At 38.0% G+C, this 13,973-nt stretch overlaps 1 protein-coding gene across 1 annotated transcript in view; it reads right to left on the bottom strand.

The window, feature by feature from the left end:
• Positions 1–13,973, bottom strand: part of LOC113120445 (calsyntenin-2-like) — a 91,906-nt gene that overhangs the window by 46,245 nt on the left and 31,688 nt on the right. Inside the window, exons 2-3 of the mRNA XM_026290259.1 lie at positions 7,287–7,482; positions 4,419–4,627 (exon numbers count right to left, since the gene is read on the bottom strand). Coding sequence (XP_026146044.1) covers positions 4,419–4,627; positions 7,287–7,482 — 405 coding nt within the window. The remainder of the gene's footprint in view (positions 1–4,418; positions 4,628–7,286; positions 7,483–13,973) is intronic.

Genomic DNA, 13,973 nt, shown 5'->3' on the forward strand with positions numbered 1-13,973 from the left:
AACAGAGAAATCCAATGGGATTTGTTTTTCTGGTGTCACTGCAAATTTGATCCACCTTTTCTACAAAGGATTCCAATTTTTATGGGCACTGATTAAAAATCAATGAAAACTGCTCTACACTAATATTCTAAAGATTGGGCTCTGTATTATTGTCTAACGTTTTAAAAGTCTTATGCTCTCCAAGGCTGCATTTATTTGATCAAAAAATATACAATTAAATATAATATTGTGTAATATTATTGCAATTCAAAATATATTAAATGTAATTTACTCCCATTTATGGCAAAGCTGCATTTTCAGCCGCCATTTCTCCAGTCTTTAGTCTCACTTTAGTCTCGATCAACTCTTGATCAGCTTTTTATTAAAACACTATGTTTTAGATCACGTGATGCTGTAGAGTAACAAACATGCTATATATCCTTGGAAGCTGGTTCTGCTTCCACTAAGTGCGATGCACTTTCTTTTAATCAAGACACATATAGCATAGTCAATTATTACCAACATGGACTTCTGCACAGACAAGATGTTCAGATCTGACACTGTTTTATGAGTCAAGCCAAGAATTAATATGTTTTTATCAGCCAAGAATTAAAGGTACATTCTCACTTTCTAACCTTTGGCGAAAAGCCAGACCATGCTCTAAAGGTTTTTTTTTTGCGATGAGTATTCTTCCTGGTCAGCAGCTCAAGAAGTGCCAGACTGACTCTGTTGGTTGAATAAAGTCAGTAAACCACAGAGTGTACACCTGCAGAGCTCCAGGTTAAAGAACCATAATGACATGGATTCTCTACCAGCTACCTGTCATTTGAGTAATGAGTGCTTTTTGTCACCAGGCTGATGTGTATAATTTAGCATTTAGTGCCCACAGTTGCTACAGACGGCTTTGAGGTTGATGTTTGGTGTATGGCGATGAGTCCAAATGCACTCCTTGGTGACAGAGTTCGTGTGAGGCTGAACTAGCAGCTAGTGATTTGATGCTCTCACACGTCCATGGGCCTGTGGTTATTTTTACCTGCTGGCTGCATTTCAATGAGACCAGCCGTGCTGTCAAGGAGACAGCAATGAGGAATAGAGGTCAGTCGCTCTGGGCTCCCAGACCAAGTCTGCACCAATCCGCTAAAGTGTGGCTTGAAAAGCCATACTTCAACAAACACAGGTACGTGGGAGGAAGGTGGAGGGGTGTGAATGTGTGTATAAGACAGATGTTAGAGCTGATCACGGCAGCTATGTGAGGCGGCGTGATTAAGAGAAGGGAAGTTTTAAAAGGAACAGTTATCCTCCAGGGAGTTATCAATGGGCCTCTGTCTGTGCAGCACAGATAAAACCAAGAGTATAACAACAGCATTTAAGACAAAGAGGGTGAGACGGTGAATGCTAGTGTGTGAGAGCCTTAACTTGCCTAAGGTTTTATGTGCAGTTCAAATCAGGGGGTAAGGTTTTTTTTGTTTTTGTTTTTTAGAGGTCACAAATGGCTGTCCTGGCTCGCTTGAGGGCTTTTCATACTTAAAATAGTTATCCCTGGGTCATTCTAAACCCTGGTTAAACCGAATCCATGGTTATCTTGCTTCAAGTTTCACACTGCTCATCATTTACCCAAGGTTAAAAATTTATCCTGGGCATTCATGAACTGATGTTTCATGCTGTACATGTCTAAACCCTGGGTCAATGTTTTTATTTGCATATGTGTGGTGTCAGTTGAATGGACAATTGTTTGCTCTCAAATGATGAAATGACAAAGTTGTTTATACAATGATGTTTATACAATGAGCCTTGTTACTGTGAAATGTCCAAAGGCATGTGAATATGAGGCACATGATTGGTTGTCAACTGCAAAAAGCAGCTGTAAAAAGCAGTGCTAACCCTGCCTCTAAATTACAAGTATTAAACTGTGTAATTTCTAGGTTCAAATCCCTTCTTTTGATATGTTATTGAATTCATGTATTAATATCTATTTTTGCATAAACCAAGCATACAGCACCATGCATTTAGCATCTTAAAGCTATATAGTAGTTTACCCAAAACTTAAAAATGAAAAATGAAAACTGCAATTACTCACTCTTATGTCATTATAAACTTTTATGGCTCTTTTTTGAGGAACAAAAGTAATATTTTGAAATATCCCTCAATGTTTTTGTCCATACATTGAAAGTTAATGGGGTCCAATGTTGTTTTGAACCCCATTAACTTTTATTGTAGAGGCAAAAATTGTTTAAACATACTTTGAAATGTCTTCTTTTGTGTTCCACAGAGAAAAGAAAAAAGAAAAAAAAGTAATGTGGGTTGCTAATAGAATTTTCAGTTTAAAGCAGATAATATGGGAAATGTACAATTAGATTGGAATGATTTAGACAGTTTAGACAAGTGAATTCTGCCACACTTTTCTTTATCTAAATGAATTTAGAATATTTTGAAAGTTGCATTCACAATCTGAGGGGGCGCGTGACTCAGTTTGAATAGGCATGACACTTCAGATTGAAACTTTAAGCATGTGCCTCAGCGTGTGTTTGAATTTATGTTCTCTCAGAACAAAAGCATAAAGAACAAAGAGCACACATTTAATGACCTCCAGCATTTATATGCTGCTGATGGTGAAAAATTCAATCTAAAACCCCCTGATATCTCTTATTTCTCACATTCCCATCTCACGTTTTTTTCCTCTGTTTTTATTATTTCTGTCTATCTTCCTATTCCTATCTATCACTCTCCTTTTCTCGCAACAAATTCCATTCAAATAAAATGCCTGAGTCAAATATTGCCTCTTTGTGTCTCGTTTCATTCGCACAGACTCTATGCTCAGAAATATTTTCCGCTCGTAGTTCTTTGGTGCACAAAAACTATCAAGGGTTTTGAAATCTCGCAGAAGATCTTTAGTAAATTACCTCAGGTTTCAAAATGCATCATGTGGTACCGCCACCAACACAAACCAACCTTTCTTCCTCCTACCTAACGTAATTATTTGTCGTAATTAGTTAGTGTTTCTGTACTCAAACTATTTAGCATTCCCTCTGCAGTTCTCCCTTCTTTCTCCTGATCTCATTCTTTACAACTCCTCCTCTTCCTCGTCTTCTTTCTGGACCAGAGAACACAGTGCCAGTGGGCCTGTTGTATTTAATAACTCACTCTGCCCTCTGATCCACAGTAAATGATGGAGCCAAAAGCCCTCAGAACAAAATCCACTCGGGTGGCCCATGCATCACTCAGTGCTCACTTGGCACTAACCAAACAATGTCAATGCCAGTCACACTGCAGACACTGGCAGGGCCCAAAGCGGCAAGAGGAAGTGAATGAGACAGGAGCTCTAAGTTCGACGTGAGCCCCTAAAAGAGACCGCTGCTCTTCGAGACAGCTGACATCCCTACAGAGAACATGAGAGGGAGGCAGACAGCCACAGCGGAGAGACGGGTGTCTGATCTGTGGCAGCGTGGCGATGTGATCCGTGAGCCCCGGTCGCTCCAGCACCTCAGAGTCATCTCTGACATGTCCAGAAGTGTCAAACATTGACTGTCCAGCTGACCAATGAGCCGTTTAATTCACTCATGCATTCATCGATAACCAAATAAGACATCAATTCTGCACTTGTGAATGATGAACACAGAAAACGGAAGCTAAAACAAATCAAATTCAATCATCTTCACCCAAGAGAGAATTCACAGGTGAAGTGCAAAAGTGAGAAAATGATTGGTTTGTCTTGATCACTTTCACACTATTCATACAATGACTACTCTAGTAATAAAAAATTAAAATATTAACTAAATGACTACTCAAGTAATATTTTGGAGATTTTGTAACAAATAATATTGAAAGTAAATACATGTACTCCTACCCAAAAAAAACGTGTTAAAGGAACAAAATCAAACAAACATAAAGAAACATAATTTTATGTCTTGCTCTTTACTTTGAAGGTCTAAAATAAAAGATATATTAATAGAGCGGATCTAGTTTTCTTTAAATATAAAGTAAATATAATTATATTTAATTATAACCATTGCTAATGAACTGTGAACTTGTTCAACATTCACTCTATTCAATGCAAAAAAAAACAAAAAACAATAATAATAATTGAAAGGCTTTTACGCTCATCAAGACTGTATTTACTTGATCAAAAACAATATTATAATATTAATGCATACTTTTTAACACCATGAGTGTATACATTTCTGTTTACCTGAATCTAGTATGCTGTAAAGCTTAATTGACACGTAATTTTGTCTGAGGAAAAAATGTAAAATAAAAATCAAACGGAAAAATAAAGACATCAACACAATTCACTAAAACATATTTAAAGTTGACCATTATTATAATTATTGTATGTACTTCTGGAAAGATACTACATGAAGTCTATACTTCATCTGATTTTGACACTTTACAGTACATGCAACTTCTGTGTTCTTTCACACATGCCTGAATCTAAGACTTACCATTTCGATCAATAGCAAAAGGTGTATCCTGTGTAACGATCTCATAGTTGCAGATTTGGCTGTACTGCGGAGAGCAATCCTGATCCCAGGCCTCAACTTGCAGAATGCTGTCATAGATCTTGCCCTCAGTAACAGTGGCATGGTATAAAGGCTCCCTGAACACTGGGGAGAACTCATTTACATCATCCACCTGGATATGAACCACCGCCCTGCAACAGAACCAGAGGGACAGACAGAGAACAACCAATCAGGGTGAGGAACAGAAGAGTTTATTCATTTTATAGAACAGAGGTGCCAACAGACCTGAGACACACAGATATTACACCTCTGAACTGTGCGACTAAATTGCAAATAGCTTTACACCTTAGAGAAATTAATGAAGACAGAAAGAAGTTCATCTCTGAGCACTGTACTGAAACCACACAAGGCTGGACTGACTGTATACATTTACATTGCGAAGAAAAAAAGAAATGTGTGTCACATGAAAGAAAAAACAGTCTGTACCATGTCTGGGGAAATTACCAAAGAAAAAAAGTGGAAAACTAATCAAAACCCACCAATAAATTGCTAAAAATTGCTGCAAAAATGTCCTGGTAAAGGATTTTTAATATGTTTACTTGATAACAAGACTACTCTGTCGTGCAGCAGGCAGAATAGACGGCTTGGTTTACCTACCTGATGTTTCATCACAATGAAATTACTCATCAAACATTAAGCTGTTGTTTATCAAGCTGCATTCAGCAAACCGACACACACACAGATGAAGCTTTGCCTGCAATATGTCTGCAAATACAAACATTGCTAAGTAATGCATTTCATTCAGAATGAATCTGACCATTCACACTGAAAAACAAATGAATGTAGACAAAGGATGCAGTTAATAAGATTTAACTCGAGAATTGTTGAAATTAGTCAAACTACACAAATGCAATTATGCTGTACATACTGTATACATATGCATAACCCATGTTGTAATCTTATTCATTTAAATCATTTTTTTAAAGAAATTGATCACATCAAACATGAAATGAAGATTGCTGTCATGTTCATTGTCTATTAAATTGATTTATTGTACATGGAGTGGTTCTCTTCCTCTTGAAGAACTGTGATCATCTGCTTTTGCCATTACGTGTCGAAACAATAGGCATCAGCATATTGAAAATAAATGTAAAAACTAAATAAAATGGACATGTCACTCCTTTCCAACCCCAAATAATTATATGGTAACTAGCCTGAAAAAGAGCTGAGACAGTTGCAGTGTGGTACACGGAGCTCACATAAAATCTTAAAGAAGTCCAGCAAAGTGTCTGCCGTTCAGTCAAACCACTGGTGACCTTGCTTGACAGAAACATAAATTCATGTGTTTTCGTACATCTTCCTAAATAAAGACATTAAGTTAATGGGAAATGCATTTAGATTATCCCACTGAGATCCTGTACTTGGTGATCTCTCTTGCATGCACGCATTCGCACACACCCCTCAGCATCACAGTGTCAAGAGACATTCATCAGAACGACCCAAGCTGTGAAATCAAAAGCACTTCTTCATCTCTCTCTCTCACAGCAGTGGGTGCCTCAAGCATGGCTCTCTCCTGCACTTCATCAGAGCTGTGTTACAGCTGCAGCGAGCTGCTATTGTATGAGAGATTGTCGGGCACGTACGGAGTTTCCGGCAACTTTGTAAACATCTTGATGGGTCATCAATGCAGGGCCAGCCAGGGCTGGGTGTGTAGAAATGTGTGTAAGCACATGAGTGTGTATGTGTGTCTGTAGCCAACTCATATCCTGGAGTGTCACCAGGAACAGAGAGAGAAAAAGGAACCAGGGAAAGAGAGAGAGCAAAAGAATCAGTACCGCCGCTCCCTATACGCAGAGTATGCAGTCTGTGTAGGGCACCAACTCCCAGAGGGGGCACCATCCCAGTTGCTAAAAAAAAAAAAAACCCTGCGCCATTCTCCCATCCGCGCTCGCGACCGCTCACACCTCATGTTTGTGGCTGAATGTTCATAATTGATCGATAGACATCTATGCCCAGGTATAGGACATCAGCAATCCGGCGCAGAGAAAAGAAAACTAAAGAAAGTAAAAAAAAAAAAAACGAGAGCCTCAAATTTAGAGACCGTCTCTAAAGTTACATGTGATATTGTTATACACTTTTCTAACGTCAGTAGCATTTGAAGAGAATGACTTACATTCATAAAAACAACTGTAATTGTTCATCTAAGTGTCAGCTATAATGCACAATTGAATTGAATGTTTAATATTTATTAAAATAAACTGTAAATCATATGTAAATTATGCTACTTTTTCACATGGGCTCAAATGCAAATTTGAAGATCAAAACCATTTGAGGAGAAAGACTTGCAGTAATAAAAATGTGGATGTTATCCCAAATGACCAACAGTGCTTGAACCACTAGACCAAAATTTCCCAGGTGACCTAACACTTCAAGAGTTAAACAAAAATTGTGGACCACATAACACCCCGAACGTCATTTTTTTTACGAGTCTTGAGTCCCCAATCCTTAATTTAGCTTGACTGCTGATTTGCTCTGAATGTTTTTAGTAATTTAACTGGACTGCTTCTTTAATCAATTTATTAATCAAAATAATCAGAGTGTTAACTAATGCACAACTGCGAGTTATGTAAGTGAAACCTTTAATTTCCTTTAAACAGTTAAAATCACTGTCATTAGCTAATTAGTCAAATTAAACCTGGGTACTTCTTCTCATGTAATTTTTACAAAAACAAAAACAACACCATAAAAAAAACAACAACATTCAATCAACTTGCAGATCCTTCACAGACCATCAGTGGACTTCTGGACTAAACTACACCACACAGGATCAACCAAAGTCTTTCTACTTACTTGTGGCTCTTTTTCCAGTTGGCTCCACTTGGGGTGGCTCCACAGTCGTAGGCCTGGATGATGAAGGTGTATTCCTTCTGCTGCTCACAGTCTATGGGACCCCGGGCCCTCAGCACCCCTTCACCAGATGTCCTGTTCAAAACCTCAGCTTCAAATGGGGCCTCCAGCCCATGAATCTTAAATGCACAGATCTCTCCTGAAAGAAACAAGACACAGGAGGCAGAATGAGCAGCTGCGAAAACACACAAATTACTTTCTTTTTCCACCTGCATCTCTACAAGCTATCATTGCTATAACTTTCACCCAGCAGGCCGGGCCCCCCAACCCTGGAACAGTAATATACAGGACACGGTGTGCCGTTAGAACTGAATCTATTCGTGCTGCGAGAGGAAGAATAACTGTCTGCTCGTGTAATTGCCTCATCGCAGGGCTGGAATCACATTGTGCAAGAAAGCAGAGTGCTCAAGTACAGTGTTTTGAATGTGGTAATGACTGTGTGTACCGATAGCCTCGCTCTCGTTCTCAAGCAGCCCACCCCACCTGAGAAGAAATTGTTACAATAAAATGCACTACAGACAAAAAATAATAGTGACAAGATGTCTTTTCACCAAGCCATACTAATTGTAAGCAATCAATTTCTTTCAAATTAGCAATAATTAGTTCGTTATATACATTCAAATTTGAATTACTATGTCCTACTACATGGCATAAAATATTCAAATCAAATCAAGGTACATTAATTTCATTAGCATGGTATCAAAGTATTATAATACCAAACTAATACCATTATATATACTATACACGTATAGTATTTTTGTATAGTGGAGCTGTTTAGAGTATATTTTGTGGTTATGCTATGCTATTTTTTGTAAAAGAAAATAACTTCACTGCGATGGTATCATTATACTTGCAACAGATATTATCACTTTATCATGGTACAGGTTTTTTTTTATTTTATTTTTTTTAAGGGTTGGTAGTATATTTTGTGGTTATTAAATTGATTTTTAAAAATAAATAAATAAATAAATGAAATGTAAATAAATAAAACTAAATGAATTTCACAGCCATGGTACCATGGCATCTGATGCTATCACAGATATTTTATTTTTGTAAGGGATGACTGTCTATGGTATATTTTATGGTAATACTTCAGTATTTGTTTTAAGGGTTGCTAATCCTAATATACATTTACACTTGAATTGTGATATTTGCTGAAGTTGGAGGCTGATTACTGACATTAGACTGTGTCATTTTAGACTGTGTTCACTTCACTTTAAATTTTGCTGTAGCCTTGCAAACAATTTCTTCTACATACTGCAGTGTAGTCACCCGCAGTGCAGTTCTGCCACACAATCACAGATAATGTTGACGCACAATCTGTTGACACCACAACAACTTTGAGACCACAAGAAAAGACATTGTCTTGCCACTGTATCTGTTCACTGGTCCTTTCTTGGCAGTGCTTCTATCTGGCCGTACCGACTCATTTAGGGATTTAGAAAATGACCACAAAAAAAGCACCGGAACGCTGACCCTGAGACAGCTGATATCACTTAAACCCCGGCAGGTCTCTGGAGCAAACAACGACGTGCCGTTACGCTGTGTGCTCAAGCCTGCTGCTGCGGACAGATAAGGCTAACTTTTCTCTCACCTTTCCATTCTCTATCAATTTCTTTTTTTTTTTCATTTTCTTTTTTCCTCTTCTTTTCAAGCAGATCTGATTCTCTGCTCGAAAATCTCTCTACTCCCTCAGTGCTGAAATAACAATTTACTCTCCACAGTCCCTGTTCCTGTAGAGACTTGCCGTTTAAATTTCCCCTTTCTATAAGCCCCACGATGCTTTATCAAAATTAAACGTGTAGCACAATGGAGCAGGACGGCGGCAGAAATCAAACATAAAGTGGCCAGCAGCACATACAGATATGAGATTTGCAGTTCTGCTATCATTTTGGGGACTATATGAGATGAGTCGTAACACAAACGGGAAAGAACATTATATTAGAATAACAATGATCACAATGCATATGCACAGAAAAAAATAAAATAATAATAATTCCACTTGGGAGTGCATGGGAGTCTCGGGTAAACCCATTTTCCGCTCTGCTGCTGCAAATGCATTTTCCAGATTCAACTGGAGAAAGAGCAAAAGGGTCAAACCGCACAGCACAGGAAGTGATTGCAATGCAGATGTACATGTACAGGGTAATGATGGAGGGAAACCGTGAGCTTATTTACATCATGTCTCTAGATGACAACTTGAAAACAGCAGCATCTCCTCCTGCTCCACCAGCACAGAGGTCTGTAATCATGTGCCGAGCTCCGCCGAGTCTAAACTCTTTGGAGTTCCCCTTTGAAAGTGTTAAAGGAAGTATTAAATCGGGGCCGACAGATGTAGCATGTTTTTAATACCACCTCACATCAGCTCTGGGAGTGTAAAGAAGGGAGTTCTGGGTAAACCAATTTGAGATTAATGAATGAAATCATCCATGTAATATCTGTACTGCTTACTGTAGAAATGCATTTGTAGTGGGGTGGTTTACAAGGAGCATGAGTGGTAAACTCCAGAGACCTGGATGACCTCCATCTTGTAAACCAATTCATTTCCCTGTTTCAAATTTGGAAGGAGCACAAATTTGATGTGTTGTATGGGACTCAGCCAGAGACGGATTGGAGATTATAATGGCTGAGTCATGCGACAGCTGGCTGCAGTTCTTCGCCATTATCACAGATGCTATTTTTTATATTGAGGCAACTAAAACCAAACTTTCAGGTGGCACAGTGGTACAGAAAAGTCACCAGGTCAAAAAGCAAGACGGATTACACTTTGATGATTATTTGTGTAAACACACAGTCAGGCCTAATAAGAATCTCAATTAATAGCTCAAACTGGATTTTTAGTATTTCATGACAGAACTGCTGGCAACATCGAAATCCTCACCTTTGAGTAGTTCAAATCAATATTCCCAGTAAATTCATCTTCAGTGAGATCTGTGTGAGTCTGGTTTTGAAGTTCAGCCTTGTTAGCTTGTATGAAAACAGACACATCCAGCCAAGCATCTGTTCAATCATTATCTACTTACTTTACTCAATACACATTATAAAGCTTTGCTCATCAACTTCAAGGTCAAACAAGACTAAGCACAATGCTCCACATAAAGAAACAGAATTTTGCATGGAAATGTAACTGCTGAAGGTTGCCAGGATGCTGCACTGTTGGTTAATAACAGCTGCTGTAGCCTGGAGGGAAATGTGAGCTTTACTGTTGCCACTCCCATTGCTAGGCCCTGCGTTTTACTGCATTTCTGCACATTTTCTTAAAATTCAACTGTTCATTGACGTTGGCATGGTCAGATCCCCAAAAGACGATTCTTAAAGCTCTCAAAATGGATGTCTTCCACTCGCTTTCAGTAAAATCACTGTCAGTACATATACTGTACATTTATAAAATAATTTGAACTGTAATAATTTGGGTTAGCGAGTCAGACTTGAAACCCGAAGGTTGTGGGCAGGGGCGTAAATTTCATCTAACGGTAGGAGGGTGACAATAAATATAAAACTTTACATTACTACAGCTAAAATTATACTTGTAAGGATATGTATACACAAAGGAAAGCCTTACTGGAGACTGTGCCAAATTAGACAACGTCAAGCTGTTGTGGTCACATTGCGACAGTGCTCATGTCCTTTGTATCCGTCACAGTGTTGCCAAGTCCGTGGTTCATGGGCTACTTCATCCCTGTTGCCGCGGATTGAAGAGACCCTAATAACGTGTATTTCAGCACCTGGAACATGATTTTTACCAGGGCCCCCCCTTGAAAAGCAGTGAGTTTGGAATAGCTTTAGGTAACAATTGGGAGGGTTTTGTTGTAAAAAAAAAAAAAAAAAGAACAAACCTAGCCACCCCTTTTGTCAAGCAGGTAACATCTCCTTCAGACAACCAAGTCAGTGACATGTTGGGCAGGCACCCTCTTATACATCTGAGCTTATCACCACGATTCAGACACAGGTCCTGCTGGCGGTCATTCCCAAAATGTCCATTAAAGCATGCAGCGTCTCGTTCCCTCTCGGGGGAACCATCATTGCATGCGTATCCAGAGACGTTTCATTTACATCATGATGATCCCTTTCTTTTAGGATAATAAAAACACTTCAATTTAAATCAATGATTTATATCCATGTATTTAGTTAATATTTTAAGTAACAAAACAGTCAATGTGGCAAAATAAACTCCTTCAGAATGATACAGCAACACTTAGAAGTTTTGTGTCAGGGTCTTTATCACTATGTGTGGGTTTATTTGGCAATAATAGAGTGACTCAATATTATCACACACACACACACACACACACACACACACACACACATATCTGTTCTTCACTAAATGTTGTTTTTGGAACAATGAACCCTATTCAAGACATAAGGAATGTACACTCATACTTTCCCAACATACTGAATATTCATATTAGCTTTTTGATATATTTTCATCTACTTATAGCATGAGCTGATATGGGTTGGGGTTGATTAAAACCCTGTTCACACAAACCATCAATAGTCAAAGCCTTGATTCATCCGACTCTTTAGAGATACACTTGGCCGGCCCCATCTTCCCTTTTTTTAATTACTCTCTGGATTACATTCTTTGCTAATGATTTTCTCTCTGCCACCCCACCCCTTTCATTCTCTGTCCTCTCTTTCTATTAAACTCACACACAGACACACATGCTCACTCAATAATGCTCCTCGCCATGCATATGTGGTTGAGGTGTTGTTGAGAGCCACTCTTTCCTCCTTCACTTCTCTCCAATGCCGTTCACCTCTTTCATCTCTCTCCAAGCCCTAAGTGTCCATATATCTATGTCTGAATGGGGTAATGGCCCTATCAAGTGTGTGAAGTGAGCCTGAGGATGGACCAGTGCACATCAAATCATTAGTCATTTTTAGTGCTGGCATATCCACATAGTTTAACATTGATTTACAGCACACAAGCCGCTTTGATCGAAATCCATTGACATACACACAGAAAGATGAAGGCTGAACAGCACAGAATGAAAGAATGAAATACCATGCTTCTTTCGGCAAAATGTAATTATATGGATCATTTGACAGATCTAATATAATTGATTGAGGTTTTCTGATAAACAGAGCAAAAAAGCACCCCCTATACATATATAAAAAGTAGTTGTTGAATGAATAAATGTCATTTTAATATATACATTTTGGATCATGTATCTCTGGCTAAAAACCTTGATCCTAAAACAAAGGACATAGAGAAAAACTTAAAGAGAATCTCACATTTACTGTTCAGTCCAATTCATACAGTATCAATGTAAGCTCTAGCAAAGGTCATTTAGCAGAGAATGTCATGTAAGAGAGCACATATGGCTGAACATTTGGGAGGAGTGCTTGCATTTGACATTCAGAGGGGAAAGAGTAGCCAGTGAAATGGCCTGGCAAAATGAATCTTTCTTTCTTTGACAAGAAATGTCTTGGTGGAAAGTTGACCTAATGTTTACGACACACTACGAATCCCAAAGGTGCCTATTATAAAGCAACACTGGAGGATTCAGTGCACTCCTAAAGGCTTTTTCATTATGATAAAAGAATACCTCATTGCATTCAGGGCGATAGCAAAGTCATCCATTTGATCCTTTGGCTAATAAACATTGGCTCGCTATGGCCATTTTTTACTCCTGCCTTAATAATCAAGAGAACAAAACATAGAGTGATGTGAAGAAAATTCATAATTTTCCTGAAGCTTTGGTAATGAAGGGATGTAATTATCTTAATTGATCTCATAAAGTTTCACCATAATAATTTATGTAGCAAACTGTGCTTTCAAAAACAAGTAAAACAACCTTTTGTTGTTCAGCCTCTAAATTACTGAAAGCACAGAGAGGCACCGAATGGATAAAACGGATTCCTTGGGTTTTGTTGCAAGGCTCTTAGGAAATACAATGTCTAATTGACAATGCTGTACTTACTTTCATTATAGCTTAAAAAGGGGTCACAGAATTAATCAGACATGGTGCTCCCCAACCAAGGACAAGTTTCACACTCATCGATTATGTTCCTTTTAAGTTATATAGGTTTGAATCTTTACTAAGTGCTGGTTTGGTGCTTGTCTAGCTGATGAAGCAGTTGTTAACTCATATTGCTAAGAACGTGACATTTAAAAAGCCTGTAGAGAATGAATTAATGCTCTTTAACATCCATGCAATCATCCAATTTGATTCATTTGGAATGATTCATAATTACTTTCAAAAATATGCTGACATAAATGTAATTGGAGAGACAATTTGCAGTATTATTATTGAAATATTTACAAAATTATTATATGAATGATATTGATGAAATAAATATAGTATAGCAAAAAAAAAAAAAAAAAACATTAATAATACATTTGTACATGATGTGACAGAAAAAAAATATATTGAGCCAATAATACTAATAATAAGAATTATTTTAAAATTCTGGATAATAATGCATTGATTCATTTTTATGGTCTGAGAACACAAATTAGGATATTTTATAAAGAAAAAAAAGTGTCCATAACAACAAAATATTCAGCTTTCGATGAGCTATCCCTATGATGTCCAGTTCCCAGCAGTTCAGTCAACAGTAAAGTGTGGTGCACAGAAAGTCAATGTGACACTCTCTCATCCCTCAGAAAGCCAGAGAAAATGAGAA

The sequence above is a fragment of the Carassius auratus genome, chromosome 2, assembly GCF_003368295.1.
Source record: "Carassius auratus strain Wakin chromosome 2, ASM336829v1, whole genome shotgun sequence".
Taxonomy (NCBI): domain Eukaryota; kingdom Metazoa; phylum Chordata; class Actinopteri; order Cypriniformes; family Cyprinidae; genus Carassius; species Carassius auratus.